Source organism: Scomber japonicus, chromosome 12 (assembly GCF_027409825.1).
Source record: "Scomber japonicus isolate fScoJap1 chromosome 12, fScoJap1.pri, whole genome shotgun sequence".
In the NCBI taxonomy this organism is placed as follows: Eukaryota; Metazoa; Chordata; class Actinopteri; order Scombriformes; family Scombridae; genus Scomber; species Scomber japonicus.
In genome coordinates this window covers 11,373,859-11,395,538 of record NC_070589.1, presented here as the reverse complement: position 1 = coordinate 11,395,538, position 21,680 = coordinate 11,373,859, and the positions used below count along the sequence as shown (strand labels likewise).

General features: G+C 41.1%; 2 protein-coding genes across 3 annotated transcripts; both read left to right on the top strand.

Annotated features, from left to right (window-relative positions):
* Window positions 1-23: 23 nt before the first annotated feature.
* On the top strand, window positions 24-7,135 carry si:ch211-188c16.1 (uncharacterized protein LOC562677 homolog). Its single transcript, XM_053330668.1, has 17 exons — window positions 24-202; window positions 859-1,801; window positions 1,906-2,097; window positions 2,301-2,832; window positions 2,918-3,033; window positions 3,123-3,148; window positions 3,316-3,356; window positions 3,473-3,523; window positions 3,762-3,894; window positions 4,139-4,298; window positions 4,516-4,639; window positions 4,765-4,796; window positions 5,211-5,274; window positions 5,466-5,503; window positions 5,788-5,851; window positions 6,353-6,834; window positions 7,023-7,135. Exons 1-16 carry the CDS (start codon window positions 194-196, stop codon window positions 6,771-6,773), a joined length of 2,946 nt encoding a protein of 981 aa, XP_053186643.1. The 5' UTR covers window positions 24-193; the 3' UTR covers window positions 6,774-6,834; window positions 7,023-7,135.
* Window positions 7,136-8,053: 918 nt separating this feature from the next.
* LOC128369342 (phospholipid phosphatase 3-like) lies at window positions 8,054-21,327 on the top strand. Of its 2 annotated transcripts, none has more exons than XM_053330363.1 (6): window positions 8,054-8,372; window positions 14,755-14,912; window positions 18,047-18,327; window positions 18,507-18,564; window positions 18,654-18,830; window positions 19,355-21,327. In XM_053330363.1, exons 1-6 carry the CDS (start codon window positions 8,234-8,236, stop codon window positions 19,481-19,483), a joined length of 942 nt encoding a protein of 313 aa, XP_053186338.1. In that variant the 5' UTR covers window positions 8,054-8,233; the 3' UTR covers window positions 19,484-21,327. The 2 variants fall into 2 exon arrangements, with proteins under 2 accessions (XP_053186338.1, XP_053186339.1); XM_053330364.1 differs by lacking the exon at window positions 14,755-14,912 and adding an exon at window positions 13,434-13,588.
* Window positions 21,328-21,680: the final 353 nt, after the last annotated feature.

The following is a 21,680-nucleotide window of genomic DNA, read 5'->3' as shown; positions in this document are numbered from 1 at the left end:
TCAGGTCACGCGCAGCACGCAGATGCGTCTCGCGGCGGCGCTTTCAAATTGTTTGTATTAGCATATTTCATGATTAGCATAAACAGTCTGCTGGATAGTTAGGTGTCCAAATAGCCCAGAGCGCCAAGTCGCAAAACTTCAGACGGCTTTTCAAATGCGCAAACCTGAACAGTGATGAACAAAACGAGCTACAATGGAAGAGGTAAAGTTTAAAGAGTTGAAGTAACTTTTGCGTAAGCACTTTTAAAGAATAGCTAGGCTAAATTTAGCCTTATCATCATGCCCTGTGCAAGTTAAGACACCCCACGTTTAAACTACTGTAGATTTGTTTCATGCCATAAAAGGCGTGTGGCTTAGTTATCCATATTCTAAATATTAAAGCATATTAGGGTCTGAACTTTATATATGGTGCTCACAGCATTGGGAAATTAGATTAAAATTGTAGCTGTGATATCTTTGAACAATGTTTCTGTCACTCATGATCCACAGAAACGTAGTCAGCAGTTTACAGATGTTCTTGTGATTATTCAGAGTAAAGAAGACTATATGTTATAGACATGTTCCATAGACAAAGTCCATTCACCTCCATTAATATTGAGATGGAAGCTGAAACGGAGACAGATATCTCAAACCTCTGCACAAAACAAACAAAAACTATCTGCAAAGCTGGTTGCCACTAGGTGATGAGGAAGAAAATGTATTTTGTGAACTAGGTGGATTGACTGTTAAATCATTTTGACAGCCAATATTGTGTGTTGTCTCCTTAATTTGCCATCTTAAGTACATTTTTTTTCCTCTTGTGAAAGTAATATCAGTTTCTATTAATCTACTGGTTAGTGATTCATGATTTGTCCTCAGAAGAGTCCAATCAACTTCAAAGCTCTGAGGGCCAAGTTTCAGGAGGAGGCCCTTCTGGCTCAATCCAAAACCAGTCGACCAGCTGTCGCTGAGAAACCCAAACACTTTCCTCCTCCTGGAGGCCACTGCAGCACTATGGTTGGCAGTATCAATATTGCAGCAGAAAACAAGACATTAGTGGTTCCACAGGTCATCTTCAGAGATCGACTGCGGGTGTCTGGTGGAAAGCGACCAATTTCCTTTCCACCACAACATCAGCATAACTCCCGTTCTTCCCATGTTGCTAATGAAGACGACTCAGCAAAGCAGTCCCTCAAAAACAGACACATGCCTCTGGTGCTCCCTGTCCTGCCTGGAAAAGAGGAGAAGATAGACCCACCAGCCAAAAAAGAGCACAAACTGGAGCCAGAGTCAGTGAGAGAAGTCCTGCCACAAACTAAGATCAAGAGGAAGGGTTTGCTGCTCCCTTTCAAATCATCTAAGGCATCAAAGGTCAGTACAGAAAGTGGAGCGGCACCCACATATACTGATTTGACCACAAGGCCTTCTAGTGCTCCTGGTGAGATGCCCTCTATAGAAAAACAGACCACAGAGGATGGTGTTTCACTCCAAGGTGACCAGTCAGCTACTGAGCGCCCGCCGTCCAGCCCAGATATCCCAATCACTCCTCCATCTGCAGAGACAAGCGTTGACTCTGAAAACAGAATTATAAGCACCTTGGAGAGAGCCAAGAAGAAGTTTTCACGCCAACAGATGTTGATCTCTGCCAAAACTAAGAGTTTGCTTTCCCCTGAATACACCTCAAGAGAGAAGGCGTCCCCTTCGCCACCAATGAACACTGAAAGTGTTAAGCCTGACCAACCCATACCACCACCAGTCTGTTTTTCACACCTGGCTTATATATCGGCTCGGCCTTTCATCAAAACCAACAATTCTGCACATAGTAAGTTATATTCAGAATATTTCTTTACAAACATTTTCTGTCCATCGTTATACTGTGTGTGTTCATTTAAGTATAATGCATTTGAAATATTGTTTTTCCCAAAGAGACTGCATTGGATAAGCAGTTATTCAGGGAGAAATTTGAACATCCTTCTGTGAAGGCTGGTGAACCTCATCCTCACTCTGCTCCACCAAAGAAACCTCTACCTGACCTGAGGTTACTGGGGGCGGTACCAGTAAAGCCATCCAGACCTCCATTAGTAGATCTCAGCCGTTACCACCCACCTACAGTTAATGGTATGTTAATTTGGTTTAAGTTTTTATCTCTTCTTCTTTAATTCTGTTTCATTTCGTTTTAACTCTCCCCATTTTGTGACCACAGGCTTGTATTTTACTTGGACATCAATGCCTGTGTATTATCCGAACTGCAGCTGACATTATACGTATTTGCGGTAGGGGTGAACATCTGCTCAAGTGCTGAATTTAGTCTCTTTTTGTAGAGGTGTCATCAGCTCCTAGCCAAGCACCAAGTGAAGAGCCAAAACACCCATCCATCTCTAACCCTGAACTGGACGCTCCAGAGTTTCCAGACTTTGAGATTTCAGAGATGGAAACAGCAGAGGGTGAAGCTGTTGATATTGCTGCCCTAGAGCTGGAGGCCTTAGATTTAATCAACTCTGATCTCCCTGTAACAAATGACCTCGGGGTCTGTGATTTTGAGGACCCCCAGCCTGACATGTGTGATTCTGCAGAGCCCTTTGTGAGCTCTATCGTCCATGATCTGAACCTTGGCAGTGAACACATAATACCCCTAGATCCAGCCAGCTTCCCTGAACCAATAAACCTATCAGAGTTCCCAGAGCCTGCTATACTGGACGAATGGAGTCAGAGCGAGGAGGCGATCCAAGATCCTCTTACTAGCTCTCACGCTGATGAGACTGATCTGGGAGCCGCTGAGTGCCACCTTGTCGTAGAGGAAACAAAGCTGAGTATCCCTGCGTCATTTAACGAAGGGATTCAGCCACATCAAAGGTCTGTTTTATAATAACCAGAATCCCAGTGTTTTTCACATCAGTGTTCTCTGTTTGTGCAATTTGATTGTTTTTCTCTCCTTTAGTGAAGAGCATCAGGACAGTTACTATGTAGCATGTGACAATGTGTACGAGGATGTGGAAAACCTCAACAAATTCCTCTTGAGCCAGAACTCCCGCAAACATAAAGGTGTTCTGAAGAGTAAGAAATGTTGTTTTCCTCTCAAAGTAACACTTCTTACAGACATTTATCTTCCTCATTTAACTCCCTTGCTGAACCATTTCTTGCAGATCCGTATGCTGCCAATCTCCCTACGGTAACTTATTTTCAAATCTAATTGAGTAAATCATTATCTCAGTGAGTAACAAGAAAACAGTTAATTTTATGGTCAGAGAGCCATTCTGTGCAATGAAAACATAATGTGCTCCACTCTGTTTAACAATCATCTGCGGTAAATTAAAAATCATCTGTGTTTATTTCAAGAACGAGGAGGCGAGTTTCAACATATGGCAGCGGAATCCTTGGTATGTCCTTTTTTTCTCCCCCCCCCCCCAAACATACAAGTCCTGTGTTTTATCATGATTCTTGCCAGATGGAAAGCAGCCATTGATTTTCGCTTACTGTTGTAATCAAACTGCAGGGGCAATGCATCAGGAGAACATGCTCATTCGGCCTATAATCATGTCCATAGGTATGTTAGACGTCTCACCCCCCCCCCCCTCACTCACTGATGTTTTAATCAAAATAAGATGTCGTAAACCAGGTCAGGGCCATGTTCTCTGTTTTCACATTGAAAGATGTTTTTGTTGTTGTGCTGTGTTTTTTACCGGCATATGTTTCCATTTTTATTTTAGGTAGTACATGTGATTTGGGAAAGCAAGCGTTTGGGGATTTTTCTTTGCCTCTTAACAGTCCAATTTGTTTTTCAGTAAGGAACGGCAAAGCCCCAACACTGCTGACCACAAGGAACAGAAGAAGAGGGAGAAGCAGCGACTGGAGAAGGAGAAGAAAGAGCAAAAAGAAAGGGAGAAGAAGGAAAATGAAATGAAAAAGAAGTTCAAAGTAAGTTAGGCAGTTTTTCAGCCAGGTTGATAATTCCTTCACTCTAGTAGAGCCGTTTCTAGTCTAGTCTTATTTTGAAGGGCCTGTTCAGTCATTTATTGGTTTTCAACAAATGTACTGACTGCTTGAAACATGTCTTTTCACTCAAATATTACTCCTGATATTTTAAGAAACATAAAGATTATCAATTTTTTTTAAAACTATTACTGGCTTCTCTTAAAAGAACTGAAATGTGACTCTCTAGGTGACTGGTGAAGAGGAGCCCATGTACCACGCCAAGGTGATGGTGGCCAGCAAAGTCCGCAAGAATGACCTGCCTGTGAAGAGCGGAGACACAGTCAGCATCATCCGCACCACCAACTGCCCCAAAGGCAAATGGTTGGCTAGAGACGCCAACCACAAGTGTGAGTTTAGATATGTTTCAATGTCATGTTGATTACTGGCTCAAGAGTAGTTACATTTTCAATAACATTTGGATACATTTCAGGCTTTTTAGGCTATTTTTATGATTTGTGATATAGAATTATCAAACAAAATATTAACATTATGTATTTTTTTTACATGAACACAATGCCTTTAGTCTTTTTAAAATCAGTGACTTCTTCATCCTGGCTATTGCAGATGGTTACATTTCAGTGATGAATGTGGAGCTAAATATCAAGGAGATGCTGGAACTTGGCAAGAAGGCTCAAGCAGCCGGAAGAGGAGGGAATGTAGATGGAGACACCATCAGTATTGGGAGCAGGTACTAGTGTAAATCAGAGATAAAATTATTTTGGTTTCCCTATCCAAAAAAAAAAAGATCTGTTACTATCTTTTACCACCAATCATTCTGATCAATGATTTCTAATTCTTGTCTGTGTTTTGCAGATCATCATGCCACCAAGCACATACAAGCAGCTGTGGGTGTCAAGGACTTTTTTTTTTTTTTAGCTCGATTGTCAACTTACTATTGTCTTGCTGGTTGTACTGTCACCTCTAAACATAACGTTACATTGGCTACTTTTAGCACTGCATCTTTATAATTACAGAACATACAAAGTTAACTGGTTGATATAATATATAGACTTGTTGACTGATATAACACAGTTGCACAGAGTTTAGAGAGCAGCCCAGAGAGTCACACAATGCAGTGCCTGGTCTGGATAACTTAACTAGTCCAGAGCAGTTGTCATCTACTTGCTCGACAGCCATGTGTTATTTTATGATTGTAAAAGAATTCCACGTAAGCCGAGGGCTTTAGCTGGTACCCTGCCAAGCATCTATCATCAGCATGCACACTACGCTTTATCAAACTAATTTGTTTTTCCCCTCAGTCACAGATGACAGTGAAGAGTGGGCCTGTGAAGATGAGACTCTCTCGCCCTCCAATGAAAGCCAGTAAGACTGACGGGTTTACTGTTCTTTACTGCCATTCAAAATTCTTAGATCTTATAAGGACAGAAACCATAAACCACATTAGAGTACATTTAAGTCATCTCTTACATATAGTTAAACCTCCTTTCTGAAAGACACATTTGAATTTATATGGCACACAGTGTAATTATTTCCTTTCTCTTCTTTCTCTATAGTAGCTTTCCCCAGCAGTCTGCCTTGATGCTGGAGACGTGTGAGTATATTTTATATCTGGTTCTTTTGAAGTGAAAACATGAGAACATAAGACCCCCTCCCCACCACTACCACCAGCCTCCTGCTTTAAAAGGAAACACAAGCTCTGCCTGTGGTGGTTTTATGTTATGCACTGACATATAGCAGACTATAACATGCCTTTGATGTGCACTTTCCCAATTTCCTCACTCAATCTCATCCTCCTCTGTTTTACTGTTCTTACATAACTGACCCCATCCTTCTGTCACCCATCCTCTTCTGCCCCTCGTGTGCTCGTTTCGACAGCATGTGGCTACACCAACGCCCAGCACACTCTGAGCGATGCCAACCTGGAGGACCTACACACACAGTAAGCCTCGAACACACAGGTGTCAAAGCAGATAGCTTGGCATATTTTGTGTAGCACATAAACCTTTCTACATTGCACCTTTTTTCAAGATGGTATATATGGTACCAGTCAAAGGTTTGGACACATTTTCCCATTCACATCAATAAGAATGTGTGTCCAAACTTTTGACTTGTACTGTATATATTAAGTCTTGCCTATGAGTATACATTTATATATCTTATAGTACTGTGTTCCCCTCTGGCCTCTTTGTATTCCTATTGGAACATAAAGGGGGTCGACAAAATCACAGGAACACATATAATCTGATACAGCACTACTACTGCCTCACATATTCATTTTTATCTATATAAACCCCTGTCATGTCCAACAATGATCATCATAAACTTCATAAAGACAGTATTTATGTCAGGATGATCATTTTGGATTGTACTGTATATTATCCAGGTGTTCTTCGCCCCCTGGCTGTAGGTCTGTGACATGGCTCTTGTGTTTATCCGTTAGGACCAGGCATGAAGCTCTGCAGAAACTGGCCATCTTCTTTCAACAGAGCAAAGATGAGTTTGATGACGTCCCTGACGGTGGAGGAGCAACCCCTACGAAGTACAGTATTCATCCTCTTTTCCATAACATCAGTGTGTTACAATGTTTTCTCAACCTGAAAACCTTTTTCCCTCTTTTTTCCCTCTCCCCTTCTGTCTGGTGCAAAGTGCTGAACCACCAAGTAAGTTTACTGAGCTCAATTATTTCCATGACTTCACTGTTGTCACCACTTATGTCAATCTCACTGATAATGGTGGAGCTAAGAGGAGGCTACTTACAAATCACTTTTAAGTTTAAGACAGTCTCAACACTGGTCGGAGTCTCGTCTGTAATGGAAAATCACTTTTATCTGAAGACACAGCGTTTGACAGTGTGTATGTGACATGTGTATCTGCTCGTATTTATCCAGACTTCTTGTGCGGCGTTGAGGAGCCTCCGTACTGGTAAGTGTTGACAGCGTGCTTCTCATCAACAAGACAGGCTTGATCTATATTTGTTTTGGCACATGAGTAATGCTCATAGTTTTTGTCTCAGACACACAAACATTACTTCAGGTTCTTTGGCATTCTTGCCTCATCAATTGCAATGAGGACTCACTATTATCCCAATGTGTTTATTTTTCTTCTGACAGCGAACAGGAAGACGACTTTACAGAATTGGAGCTCCTTCCTCCACCACTGCTATATGCTGACAACTTCTGAGCATCATCATGAATGAGGCTGTGATCATACCATGATTCTGCTTTCACTTTTTGTTAAGTTATGCTATAAACACGGGTGTATTATCACTGTGTTTGACATGTTTGGATCACCTTGTCTTTCCTTTTGTGTAACTGATAAAAAAGAATAAATTATGCACAAATTAAATGTATTTAAATTGTGCTTTGTCCAAAGAGAAAATACATAAAGTAACCAATTGTTCACTTGGTTTACATTTAAGGATGTTTGTAAATATATTCTTTGATTTGCGTTTTGTTTCTTTGTTACATTTAATAAATATTTGCCATTGATTGATTTGCTGACATTATTAGCACATTCCCAAATTCATTCATAATGTATAGCCTACGTTCTAGCCTCCTTTAGACCTTCATAATGTATCTTCATCACAGCACTTAACTCTCACTTTATACCACATACCTTTTTGTCAATTGAAATTTCAGTGATGGAGGATGCTCATTACACTTTTAGGGGTCACTTTTCAAGACTGGAAATCAAGTCTGAATAAATGGGTCTAGGTTGTCGTACATCATTTTGTTTTCCACAGAAAGAACAGACCTTTTTCCTACTTCTGTTAAGTGTCAATGAGAAATAATGGAACCAAGCCCCCTAAAAAGCATAAAATATGTCCCTAGAATTACCTCTTCTTTTTTTTTTTTTTTTTTTGTGCCTGACTGTTTTGTACAATTCTCTGTTTTGCTTCTGATGTGTTCCCAGCATCCTTCAACACTCAGAAGTGTGTGTGTGTGTGTGTGTGGGAGTGTGAACCTCAGCGTCAATGGAAAGCGCGCATATGGCATTAATTGCAAGGGGGAGGAGTGTCTTAGAAAGCTGTCACGTGACTCTCCCACTACCCCCAAGGAAAGGAGCGAAAAGAGTTAGAAGTTAGAGGAAAGCAGGCAGTGATTGTTATAACTAGAAACGAGAGCAGTCTTTTAAAGTGCGTGTTCTCTCAGCAGAAGACGCAGCGTCACAGACTTTACATGACTACTCCTCCTTAGGACTCAAGTAACGTTACACTCGCTAAGAACCGCTAGCACACAGTGGAGAGAGAAAAAAAGAAAGTTTTAAGTTAGAATAGAAAGATTTTAATTCACCTCGTTTTGAGACACGTAAGACGTTTTAAATGCAACGCTGCTTGATATATGAGAAGAGTATGGCAGCCGAGACGAGGAACGGCGGGAGTTCACTGAACAACAACAACTGTAAAGACCACAGCAGGAGGAAGCTACTGGTTGGAGTGGACCTCTTCTGCTTGTTCTTAGGTAAGAAATTCACTGTGTGTCATCTACATGTATCAACTGCAAGACCTTTTAAAATGGTGTAATATTTTCACTGGAACTTGTGACACCCATGAGTGACTGTACACTACTGCTTTTTGTAATATCCCTAAAGTGTCATAGTAATATTGAGCCATATTATCTATTTTAAACTTTCAAAACGTTCAAAATTAAGTTGACCGTATTGTTCCCCTTTGTATCTTTATTAGCCATGTCGAAACCATTTTCCTAATAGAATATTTCCTGTAATTTCACTAATATTTGAATGTTGTGTTACTTTATGTTCAGAAAGGTGTCCGTTACAAAAACGTATTGGGGAAAAAATATCAGAAAAATTAATTAAAACTGTCATTCAGTCATTAAATAACAAACTGAAAACGAATTTTCACCATGAAATAGTTTTGTTAGCCAAAATGTTTAATGTTGTAGCTACAGCAAGTCTCTAAGCTGCGTCTCTAAGGCAACAAGTGATGCCCCATTAGCAACTGTTGCCCACACATTGAAGTTACAGCTATTAAGATAACTTTCATGTTTCAGAAGTATTTAGCTAGTTAAACTACTCTGGCAAAAATGTGCTGGTTGAGGGGAGGACTGATTTAATAAATTGGTCCAGGAGAGATTTATTTCTTTGGTCTCCACCCACACCTGTACTGTACCTCTCCTGTGACTCCTCATTATATTTTACATTCCTCAACAGCAGGAATTCCCTTGATCTCCACATCTGGCATAATATTTTTTTTTCTTTGAGTGTGTGTGTGTGTGTGTGTGTGGAGTAATTAAGGGAAGTGGTGGAAAGGTCAGACCTGTGTGTGTGTGTGTGTGTGTGTGTGTGTGTGTGTGTGTGTGTGTCCTGTGATGTTAAACAGCTACAGACATTTTGGTTAAGGTTATTATTATGGGTGAAAGCTGTTTTCATATTGACATCTGAACCCAAAAGTCCTGAAAAAAAAAGGAAAGGAAAGAAAGAAAAGGTTTGCTTGATCCTTGGAGCCTTTGACTGTTCACTAATTCTATTAATTTATTTTCCTCTCTGATAAATCTTTCCAATGTGTTGTCCTGTGGAACATTAGTCATGATTGCAAACAGCTAAGCAGCTTCCAGCTATAAAATAAAACTGTTGCAACATCATAGAGGAAAAAAGCAGCTATTGTTAAAACAGTCCCATGAAAGATCTACAGTATAATCAGTCCCTCTCTGGCAAGCTATATTTAGTTTAGTCTAGTTTTTTGTCTCTGTGGAGGGTAAATTCCCATGATTTGTCTTGTGTACGTACCTTCCCACAGCGAAGCCTGTCAACAAACCAGCAGTGTTTTTCTGGTGAGTGAGGTGGTTTGAAGCAACCGACCACAAGGAGGAAATGGTGGGCCGGTACTGGTAATCACCACTCCTCCATCCACACACACTGATTGCAGTTGTAGTCCTGCTGCACCCAAGGATATTTTATCTGTTTCCTGCTCTCTCATGCGCATGAATCATCCCCAGTCACAGTGATCCCAGGACGCTGTCAGTGCCACCAGAGAGCATTAGCACATAGATCGTAATCACTCTTATTTTAGTGGTTAATTGAACAGAATCCTGACAACTAAAGCTGAGGAAAGAGGAGGGCCGTTGTTTAGTTTCTTTCACGAAACCCCTCGTGAGGTGATCCGGTTCAGTTTACATTAAGCCGTAGCAGGTGGCTTTCATGTTTCCCACTTAATCGTCTCATAATGCTTCCGTGTGCTTTTGCCCTCACTTAGCACAAAGCTGAAGGTGGTTAATAAGCTAACCTTAGGCACAATTACATTTTCCAGTTTTGTGAACGCGGGCTATGTTGACTCATGAAAACAGGAAACAATTCACACAAATTACAAAAAAATCTTGTTTTTGTGTTATGTGGCAGTATTCAGTGGTATTTAGCAATAAGGGGCGGCAGCAGAAATATCTCAAAGCCTCAGCAATTGTGATCATGAGATAATCATTTCAGTCTTTTTTTTATAGTAAAAATGAAAAACATTTGCTAGTTCGAGCTTCTAACATGAGAGGATTTGCTGCTTTTCCTCTTGGTTATATTATAATAAACTAAATATCCTTGTGTTTTGACTCTTTGTGGAAAAACAACTAATTTCCATACTTTTAGTAAGTAAAAGATTGGCAGATTAAAGAAATAGTTGCAACACTAATTTGATCATGTTAGGACATTAAAAGACAAGATGGTGAATATAAGTGAGGAGGATATATAAGTGTGAATATAAGATCCTACTTGTATATCTTCCCAGGTAGGACTGATTAATGTCCACTTAATGGTCAGTGTTTTTGTGATTTAAGGTGTATATCATGTATGTACATACATATGTACTATATTTATACTATGTGTATATATGTGGCATTATTTTGTATGATTCCTTTGTATTTGTATGTGTTTGTTGGGAATGCAGGAAGGATATGCACATCTTGACAGTCTCCGCTTTTGAAATTTAAATATAAATGGAGGGGAAAATGGAAGCAAAGTTGCAGCTATAGCCCCAAGTAATTCAATGCAAATGTGATTGAATTCATGTAAACAGACAGACCCAGTTTCCCCTTCCACAGTGGAACCATGAACTAAGTTTTACAGGAGGCCGAAGTGACAGACGGACAGGGAGCAGGTTGTGGGGAGGGGGGGGCGCGACGAGGCCACTGCGAGTAAAAACAACTGCATCTGTGTGTGTACGCCAAAGCCACCTCCAGACATGTTATATGTTTCTGTGCCAGACAGTGAGAGATCCCTGCAACTGGAAAAAGTGCGTCTGTTTGTTTTAATAGTCACACTCAGTGTTTTGGCAAATGCCTCCAAAATATGGTGTGGGGGATTTAATTCAGCGTGAGGGTTATACATCGATTCTAGTTTCCACAAAAACTGCAGCGACGTGGAGCCGCGGGCGTCCAACTGGGGGAAAGGCAAACAGGGAAAGTGTAGGACGTTATAATCAGTGGGTTTTAATAAAGTTTTCTACCAGATTTTGTGAGACAGCACATGGGTCTTATTGTCACTGCTTATTTTCAGTTAGCGTCCCCGATGGACTGTTAAGCAAACTGCTTTCGGGGGAAAAACCCGAACAGAGGACACCTGATGTTTACATTAGACACTGAAAACTCATTCTAACAATTTTGTTTGTTTCTGTTGTCTTTGGTTCAGTATTGAACTAATGTGAAAGACATCCCCAAGCCTGCTGACTGGTGTTGTTGTTGGCAGGACGAGGACCCCCCCCCTCCACCTCCTACCCTCATGGTTTTTAGAAGCGGGAAGGGAGGAAGAGGGTGAGGGGTTGGGGTGGGGATCCCAAGATGCTGAACTCAATGCTGATGCTGCACTGTTTAGACGGATGGAAGGGGTCGGAGGGCCAAGCGGAGGCGGTCAGCGTAGGAGAAGAAGAAGAAAACTCAGCTCTTTGTCTGAAAACAAGACCTGACATTGTCCCATCTATTCTCTCTTTCCCCTTCTCCTTTTTTTTTTTCATCATTCCAGTCAGCTGTTGGAAGCACTTGACCCCGTGCAGGTTCTTTTTTTAAAGGCTTTATTTCATCAATCCATTTATCTGTCTGCTATCAATCTTTGCCGTGTTACCTATGACCTGGTGGTTTATATTGAGTCTGGAAATGTGTTTAGAGGAGGTTTCAAGGTTCAGGACTCAGGGGAGTTTCGCAACCAGCATTTTCAGCTCTGTATACTTTTTTCTCCAACTGCTTTATATCAGCAGTTTGGGCAGCCTGCATAAGTCCCTGCTTTGGTAATGCCTGTGTGATTCAGATCAGACATTCAGGATTGAGCGCACTCTCAGAGTTCAGTATATTTTTTCAGTTGCAGGACTTAAAAACGCACCACCCTGCCCTCTTTCTCACCACCACCGCCGATCATACCTCCGTCCAGATATTTGTTTGAAGAACCAGAATGTTAATAATGCAAATCCTGCTGAATGTGGAGGGAAGGCCGACACTCTGGAGTTCCCATCAGGCAGCCGAGCTCAGTCTGTAACCTGAGCTCAACCCAGCTGGACCTTCAAAGGCCAGTCAGCTGTATATGTCTCTGTGTGTGTGTGTGTGTGTGTGTGTGTGTGGATGTAAGGGGTTGAGGGGGCTCAGCAACTGAAGCGTGTGTTGACATTTGGTTTGAGAAATCATGCCCCCTCCCTTCATCCAGCCTTCAGCAACTCTCTGCGCTGACCTCTACACCCCGGTGCTTTTTCTTTGCTTTTCGAGACAGAGGAAGAGGGCGTGCAAGAAAGAAAGCGCTGATGTTTGTTTTTCTTCGTGTTGGCAGATGGCAGAATTATTCAAAGAGAGACTTGAAAGCTCCAGCATCAGTTAAATGTCTCTTTTGAAGTGATTTAAAGTCTATTTTCTAAATTTCTGTGGGAGATTTGAGGCCTCTCCTGGGTACTAAGTCCGCGTTCCAAATTCAAAGTCCTCCATTGATGCCTTTGGTAAATGGAGGAAAATAAGCTGTCCTTTTTTGGCATGCATCTTAGTTACACCCACTCTGTGTTTGTTGTCAAGAGATAAATAAGATTTTTTTTTTTGCCACTTTAAGTGGTGATAGACACTAAATTGATCAGACGCAGACACCCACTGGGCATCTTAAAGTGGGCCTTTTTAAGTGCACTTGAAAGCCTCTACAGGAAAGGAAGGAAGGAAGGAAGACTCTGATAGTGTTGTTTTTTTTCTTGTCGGCTAGCAGCTATGGTCTCTTCTAAAAACATGACACATCGGAACCTTTTAGCGATAATTCAGCCTGTTTTGACATCATCTGATGCTATTCTAAGCCTAAAAGGCTTCCTTAAGTCTACAACAATAACAACGATGTATCTTTGATTTTTGCATTTCATATCAACCGATTTCATTTTGTTTACTTTGGCTCATTTTCTTTTGGCAGCATCAGCTTCAGTTTTGAAAACAGGATCTGATTCATCACCTAAATATGTGTCTGCTGGGAGTTTTTGATTGTTTGTGGATGTCTATGTGTTTGTCTTCCTGTTGATGATGTCTATTGATGCAGCTCTCCACTGTGCTGTCTGTCCAACCATGCAGTGTTGCTTGTCGCCGTGTTTTTGCACAAATCTCCCTTCCCACCTTACCAGAGAGGATTCTTCTGCAGTGACGACAGCATCAGCCTTCCCTATAAAGGCAGCACAGTGTCCAACACAGTGCTCACGGCTGTGGGCGTCACGTTGCCCGTGGTCTCAGTAAGTCCTGGTGTGGTGCAGCGGGAGAACGAGTGGGCATGCACTGGGTCACTCTCAATCCAGCAGATTGTTGGCTTGTCACACCTCAAAACACATCACTGGTTAGACTCTGACTCACACTCAGTGGGCTTTAATGTTTCACCTCATTAACTGTAAATCATCTATAATGTGCATTACTGCAAACCAGTTTCCAAAGCGTATTATCAAAATCTTCCAGTTTGATTTCAAACCCCACAGTACGGGCAGCCATTGTTTTCCATTATTTCACCAGTGTGTTAAAATTTATAGCTTGTTAAGTGATGTATCAAGTGAAAATACCAAAGCCTTTGGGGCTGAGAACTAGTTATTTGTAAGGATGCAACTGCTAATTATTTTCTCACATATGTCTATAAAATACTAGAAAGTAGTGAAAAATGCCCATCACAATTTCCCAAGGCCCACATTGACTCATTTAAATTGTGTTGTGTCTGACCAACAGTCCAAAACCCAAAGGTATTAAATTTGCTAATAAAACCAGCAAGTATTCACATTTGAGAATCTGAAACCAGTGATTTTCTTGACTTAAAAATATTAAGTTGCTAATTAATATTCCTTAGATTTACTAATTGACGAAAGAAGAAGTCATATCAGCTGTAGTAGTTAAAATTCAGCTCCGAGTCCATTTACCAGAGCTTTTGACAGTGTCCTATGGCCTTCAGCAAATTGGAGGTTTCTAAGTTGTCATGGAAATTGCCTTTTCACTATCAGTCTGAAGTGAAATTAATGGAAACCAATGGCAGTCTGCAAAAAAGAAAAGCAGCCGAAAAAGATATAAAGTGGCATGGAAATTGGCCAGCAGTAAGGTGAAGTATACGATTATTAGTTAAAAGGCCAAAAGATGAGAAACCAGTGGTATGGTTCCCTTTATATAACTAAAGATCAGCTCTAAAGCCCCAATAATATTTAATTATAGCTAAAGCTGGAGTCATTATTTGTTGATTGGTCACAGATAATAGCCACAAAATGGATTGAGCCAGTCCCAGATGTTCCCTCGACGCCTCTCGCTTGTACCTGCGACCTCTGTGATTTGTGTATCATTAACCCAGCACCTCCATCTCTCTCCCTCACCCAACCCCACACCACCCCCCTTCTTTCTCTCTGTGCCGCTCACTGCATCTTCACACTAGCCGGCCTGCCTTTCTTGGTCATTGAGACCAGTGCTGTTCAGCCTTACCAAAGAGGGTTTTACTGCGATGATGAGTCCATCAAGTACCCGGCCAAAAATGGAGACACCATTAGCGACGGTGTGCTTAGCGCTGCTGGCATTCTTATCACCATCCTCTCTGTAAGTCACCTCACTCACTAATGTCATCATCACTTTCTTGTGTTTCAGCAGCCTTCACCATTACTAGCAGCACCCACTGACTCTTGCTAGATGTTGACTACATTGTTTCCCATTGATTTCTCAAAAGGTCATTGGTTTTGATATTTACAAAAAGGGTAAACCATAAATGTTTTCACAAATAAATGTAAAATATGGTATGATTTTAAATGGTTGGATCATTTATAATTACAATATGTGACCATATTTATCTCCCAACACTGTCCACTTACATTAACACTAGACTTGGTGTAGAGAAATACCCCTGTGCACACTCCATCAGAAGGCTTTTATCTGGCAGTTCATTCAGTGTTGATATAAACTGAGATTATCCTACATGATTACTGAAGCAACACCTCCCCCATACCTGTGTTATCAGCCCCTGTGATTGGTTTCAGCACATTCTAGATAACAACCAGTCAACAACATTTGTTCAAGGCTTTCTCTTAGGAGCTTAAGATGAGTCCCGTGATTAAGGCACTTGAGCAAGTGAAGTGATGAGTTGTTTGTTGCAATCTCCTGAGAGAAAACAGTGTGGATGTATTGGAAAATTCCCCACGCTAAACGTCATCCTTTTAATTCAAATGCATTTTTCTGCCATTTGCCACTTGCTCAGAGGAATACGCTGAATGTTTCTCTGACACATTTTTTCGGGTATATGTCCGCTTTGAGCAATACATCTGTTTAGACTGGCCTTGTAATGGCTCGCACTTTACTGACATTTTTGTGAGTGTCTTTTCACATTTGGCGAGGCAATAGTAAAGTGATCATGATAAAAGCAGAGCATCTTGATTTGCAGGAGTCCAAAAATTTTAGTCAATTATGAAAATAGTTGGAGAATAATTTAATACTTGGTAACTAATCAATTCATTGAATAATCATTGTGGCTCTAAAATAGAAAGGAAGTGTATTATTGGGCGGAAACAACCCCCAGAAGCATCTAGCAACCACTGGTGACAACCTAGCAACAACTTAGCTACCAACGAGCTACCACATAGATAGCACTAGTTAACACCTTAGCAACTATTTAGTGACCGTCTCTTAGACCCTAATTATCAATGTGTCAGTGGCTACCACATTTGAAAATTCTAGGTTATAGGTTATATTTATGCAATGAGTCAAAAAAAAAGGATTCCCAGGACATTCACCAAGCAGCAGCCACATGTGAAATTTCCACACAGGCATGTTTTAGTTGGACTTTGGTGTTTAAGCACTACCATAGTATGTGCTGTTGTCACCTGGAAGACACGAAGTGGGCTCCAGGGAGAGCCAGTTGTGCCCTCCTCCTGGAGAGTAGACTACTATACGGGCTTGGGGCCACAGGGGTTTTCATGGTGAGAGCAAGCTCTGGGCCCGTGTAATTATGGTTGACGCAATGGTTGTTCGGTTAAATACTGTAATTGGTGGGGTGGAATTGTGGTAAAAGCCCAAAAGACTTTGCCAGATATCTCTTTTTCCCCTGGCAAAACGTGACTTTTGCAATGCATCTCCCTCCCAAGAGTGCCCTGGCCAACCGTTGTGTTTTCTGAACCAGAAAACACCAACACTCTGTCATTTATTGCTTCATTTCCCACTTAACAGAAACGAGAAGCACCAACCTTTATAATTTATGCAGAACTTTTTTAGAAGAAAGAAAAACACCATGGTGTCACTGTGGAATAACAAGACTTTTGACATAAGCCACAAATCAGCATCTTGGCCCCATGATTATCTCTGAGGTTTCAGCGTAACAGCTACACATCCTACAAAGCCAATTCATTTATTCATTCACATAGTTAAATCCTTCACACAAGGGGAACCAGATGTGTTTTCTCCCCCTGCCCTCTCTCCCATGAAAGCAGCTGGGCTGTATCGAGCTGGCTCTAAAGGCCTGGATGGTGGAAACAACACACTCTATCAGCTTGTTAAATCTACTCGAGGGCTATCCCCCTGCAGAATGAGACTTATTCCTGCGCCCCTTGCAAAAATGTCTGATGAAACCGAGATACTAACATGAAAACAGCCAGACATCCCTTGTGAAATCGGAGCCCTTTCAGAGAGACAGCCGGCGTGGTGAAAAACAAACGTGCCCCCGACGTGCGCCTGGTGGAGTCTGGCCACCAAAATCAGACACGTCGCCTAGCTCAGCATTTCTGCTGATTAGAAACAGCGGTGCCTCCCTCGCTTCTCTCCCTCCCGACTCCACTCCTCATTCCTCCTCTCACCTTCTTCTTTCTTCTTTTTTTCCCCTCGTTTGCACTCTTCTTGTTCTGTACCCTCTCCTCACTTTCTAGCCTCCTTTCCTCTCTCACTCTTTCTTCCATCTCTCCACTCCCTCACAAAAATCAAAACCCAAAGGCTCTTTCTCAATACTCTCTTCCTCCACACTTTCATTTTTGAGTGACTGGAAGACAACAGGATGAGGGGGTTGGGAAAGTGTTTCTTGAGCCTGAACAGCTGTTGTGAGTTATGGCTATCCACCTCCCCCTTAAGTGCGCCTTACACGTCAATCGTCGGTTTTAGACGGTGGTTTATTTGCACACTTACAGAAAACTATACATGGCGGACAGTTTGAGTTGCCTCCCACGTTGTCCCACTGTTTTCTCTCAGACGTAGAATGTCGCCGGTATACACCTACAACCATAAAATAGCACCTTTTTAAACCACTTGAAGAGAAATCACTGTGTTCTGTTTCAGCTGTCATAATAACAGCCTAATCCTGGAAAAAAAAGTTATTTTGGTCACATATCACTTATATTCTCCACTCTGAACATCACAGTTCTCTATTATGATCCTGTTCAAAATGTTCACACTCTCAGAGTAGTTCGTTCCCACAATATGTTTACACTGTCCACCCGTGAAAATGGCAAGAACTTTAGGCTTTGTCCATGAACATTTTTAGTCTTTCTCACACACAATTTGTTATTCTGCACTGTCCAGATAATGTGATTTAAAGTGCTCTCCCAGTCCTCATAAAATATCTTGGCCTTACCACAATCACACATTTTTACTAAGCACTCTAGAGTGAGTTAAGTGTTTAGGAATTAGGGTAGTCATTGGGACTGGGACAATGTCACAAATCATGCCACTGACTATTTCCTTTTGCTCTGTCCCTTCAGATCGTCATTGGGGAGAGCTACAGGATCTACTTTCTGAATGAGGGATCCAAGTCTTTTGTAGGGAACCCCTACATTTCCGCTCTCTACAAGCAGGTGGGCGTGTTCATCTTCGGCTGTGCCATCAGCCAGTCCTTCACTGACATTGCCAAAGTGTCAGTGGGTCGCATGCGCCCTCATTTCCTCGACGTGTGCAAACCTGACTATTCCACTATCAACTGCTCCCTGGGCTACATCACTGACTACCAGTGTCAGGGGCCAGAGAGCAAAGTTCAGGAGGCCAGGTACTGAAAGAAACTGTCACATATGGCAAAATAGTTTCAAATGTGAATATTGATTATATTTTAAAAGAGTATCAATATTATTACTTATGTTTATGATTGTATCTGTACAAAAACTGACTACCAATTGCTTTTAGATTGTAAGCTGTGGTATAGTATTGACTGTCCCCTCTTCTCCCCAGGAAATCTTTCTTCTCTGGACATGCATCATTCTCCATGTACACCATGCTTTATCTGGTGGTAAGTTACTGAACTGTTTTTAACATACACCCACACCTTGTGTTGTGCTATACATGATGTATCAACCCAAAATTGTGTCTCTTTTGCAGTTTTACCTGCAGTCTCGTTTCAGTTGGCATGGAGCCCGGCTGCTGCGCCCTCTGACCCAGTTCACCCTCATCATGATGTCTTTCTACACCGGCTTGTCCCGCGTGTCTGATCACAAGCACCACCCCACTGATGTCCTGGCAGGCTTCATACAGGGAGCCCTTGTGGCCTATTGCATAGTGAGTGGTTTGATCAGAAAAAATATTAATAGTTTGAGTGTAAATTAATGCTATTTCTATAACTTAATTCAATTGATAATAATAAAACTAATATTAGTATTTATGTAGCCATTTTCAAACACAGGTACCTCAAATAAATACAGAATCACCCTAAATAAATTGACATGAAAAACTACTGCAAGTTTCCAAGCCACAGGATTTAGAGGACTAAGAACCAGATTGAATTATTTGTTGAGTGAAGTGAACAATAGCTAAACCATCTCAAGGTTCTAAAATGCAGCCAGAGTCTATGTATGGATTCAAAAAAATAAATCCAGGAGGACCTAATACAGAACCCTGAGGAACTCCATAGTCTATCTCTTAAGGAGGAGAAATAGCCCAAAACAAAAAAAAAACCTGTCAGGAAGAAAATAACATGGAATTGTTTAAAATGTAATCTCACTCATAATTAGCTGTTTTTACATTCCAGGTAATGCATTGTAGTAATATAAACACACTGAGTTTCCTCTCAATCTTCTCCACAGGTATTCTTTGTGTCAGACTTGTTCAAGCCTAAAGGTAGACGTTCCATCTTGACTCCAACTCCAGTGAAAAAAGATCTTGTTCCTCCAGCAGACATCAGAGAGCGGAGCAATCATCTCATCATGGCATAGAGAGGACTGCAAATTGACTGCACATAACCCTGACCTGTGCCATTTTAAAATCACTACTACAGCCACTGGCCAAGACTGGATATAATAAACTCCAACTATCTGGATAATGCAGACAAATATGGAATCTTGAACATCTCAGAGTTTGAGAAGAGGCCACGGAAAACAGTCTAGCAAGTTTTTGCTTTCTCAATGGAAATTTCCATCTTTTTTCCTCTGTCTCACCAGGCATTTAAATGTGGGGAAGAGAGGACAAATCATCTTTCTCATTGCCAGGGATATTTGTCCCTCTTCTGTTGTGAAAAAAGATTTGCCTGGTCTATTCTCCTCTGTCAAGGCCGTTCCATGAACTCAAGTCTGAAATCAGACAAAACCAAGAAATGGCAGCTGCATCCAGCATGGGAGCCATACTAATATTCATGTCAATCACTCAACAAATTCCTTTATCAGGAAGGATGTTGTTTTTTATTTTGATTTTATTGCAAACATAAGCATTTTTTATGTGTGATTTATAGCACTATTTTAGCTAAACTTAGTACTGTTTGTCACCACTTGAATGACCTGAAGTGAAGCTTTTGGAAAGCTTTGTAAGCCTTTGTAATCTTTTATTATGTCCATTGTGTGGTGTTCCTTGGTAGGTGCACATGAGTTACAGTAGGTGGAAAATACAGTGAAGGGCATATGTGTTGGATGTGGGCCTCTTTCTGCTGGCTAGGACGAGCCCCCACTGAGCCATTTAATGAAATGACTGTCTGTTATATGTAGCAGGCGGGTGCTCACACGTGTTAGGTCAGAGTGTGTGTTGGGTGTGTCCGTTGTGTGTGTGTGTGTGTGTGTGTGTGTGTATATGTACGTTTGGGTGGGTGCTCTGTGAGTGTGCCAGTGTCTTAATGTCATGTCTATATATTTCAATGTTTATAGCCTACAAGTGTGCCTCTCTCCAGCCAGAGAACAAGGCACCTGCTCCAACAGACTCATGTAACTCAACTCAAGATAGGAACACTGTGGAAAACGCATCACATGCAGCACATGTACTTTACTGTTACTAATCATAGTGATGATTCACATCACTGAGACATCCTGTGATATATATATACTGTATTCTACACAGGCATTTATATACTCAGAAAGACAGGGACTTCCTAGAGCATTCAATACTTATAGTAGCTTCTCAGTACCAAAGCACAATTTAGCAAAATAATAAAAAAAGAAAGTAGTTATCATTTTGGCACATCATTAAAACTGACTGCTTAACATTTCCCAAGACATGAGCAGTAATTCAGTAGGGCTGACGAGATTTGACATTATAATAGACAAAGTAATAATGTTGCTCATATGTTTGTATGGCATTGATGTAATTAACTTTTTAGCAAAAATGAATTAACTTAAAACCACTGTCTGAAAGCGTGAATCCTAGAGACATACTTTGATCTGACACGGAATATACGGAAACTAGTTATTTTTTATACAGGTTTTGGAAATCTATAAACAGCATCAGAAAATTCTGCGTGCTACCATATATTGTACAATACTGCATCACGTTTGTGTGTGTATCTATATATACTGTATATATATATGTGTGTGTGTGTGTGTCTTTTCAAGAAACACCCACTATGACTTTGTGTCGAGACCTGTGTAAACGTGAAAACATGCTGCTTGAAGAGGCAAAGCTTGGCAGATGCCATCCAATAAAGTTGACAACTTGTGAATATTAAGTTTTATGAAAAACTAAGCTCTCAATGTGGATAGCTTCAGTACATTTCTATTAAAAAGTGCCTTCCAATATTTTTGTATGAAATTTTGTACAATGGAACTGTAAGACTGTATCAAAGATAAAATGTCTTTAATAAAACACAAAAGATCAAGAGCAGTGTGTTGTGAGGTTTATTCTATATGCCACACATGACACAAAAGAATCTCGGACTTTTCGACTATAATTTAGTGGCCGTCCAACTTTGCGTGTGATGGAGAGATCTGGGCGTGGGGCGATGGTAGACTTCCATGCACTGCTTCCTGTGGGGAAATAGTGTACATTCCAGTCTTTAACCCCTCTCCCCAATGGCCCTCTGGAATAATATAGACTCCACACAGCAGCTATGCCAGAGTGGCAAAGTACATCCACATATGAGAATACTTAGAGGCAATGTAACCTGCCTTTAGTGTCTGGTATTATCCTTATAGTGTACTTAGTCTACACAAA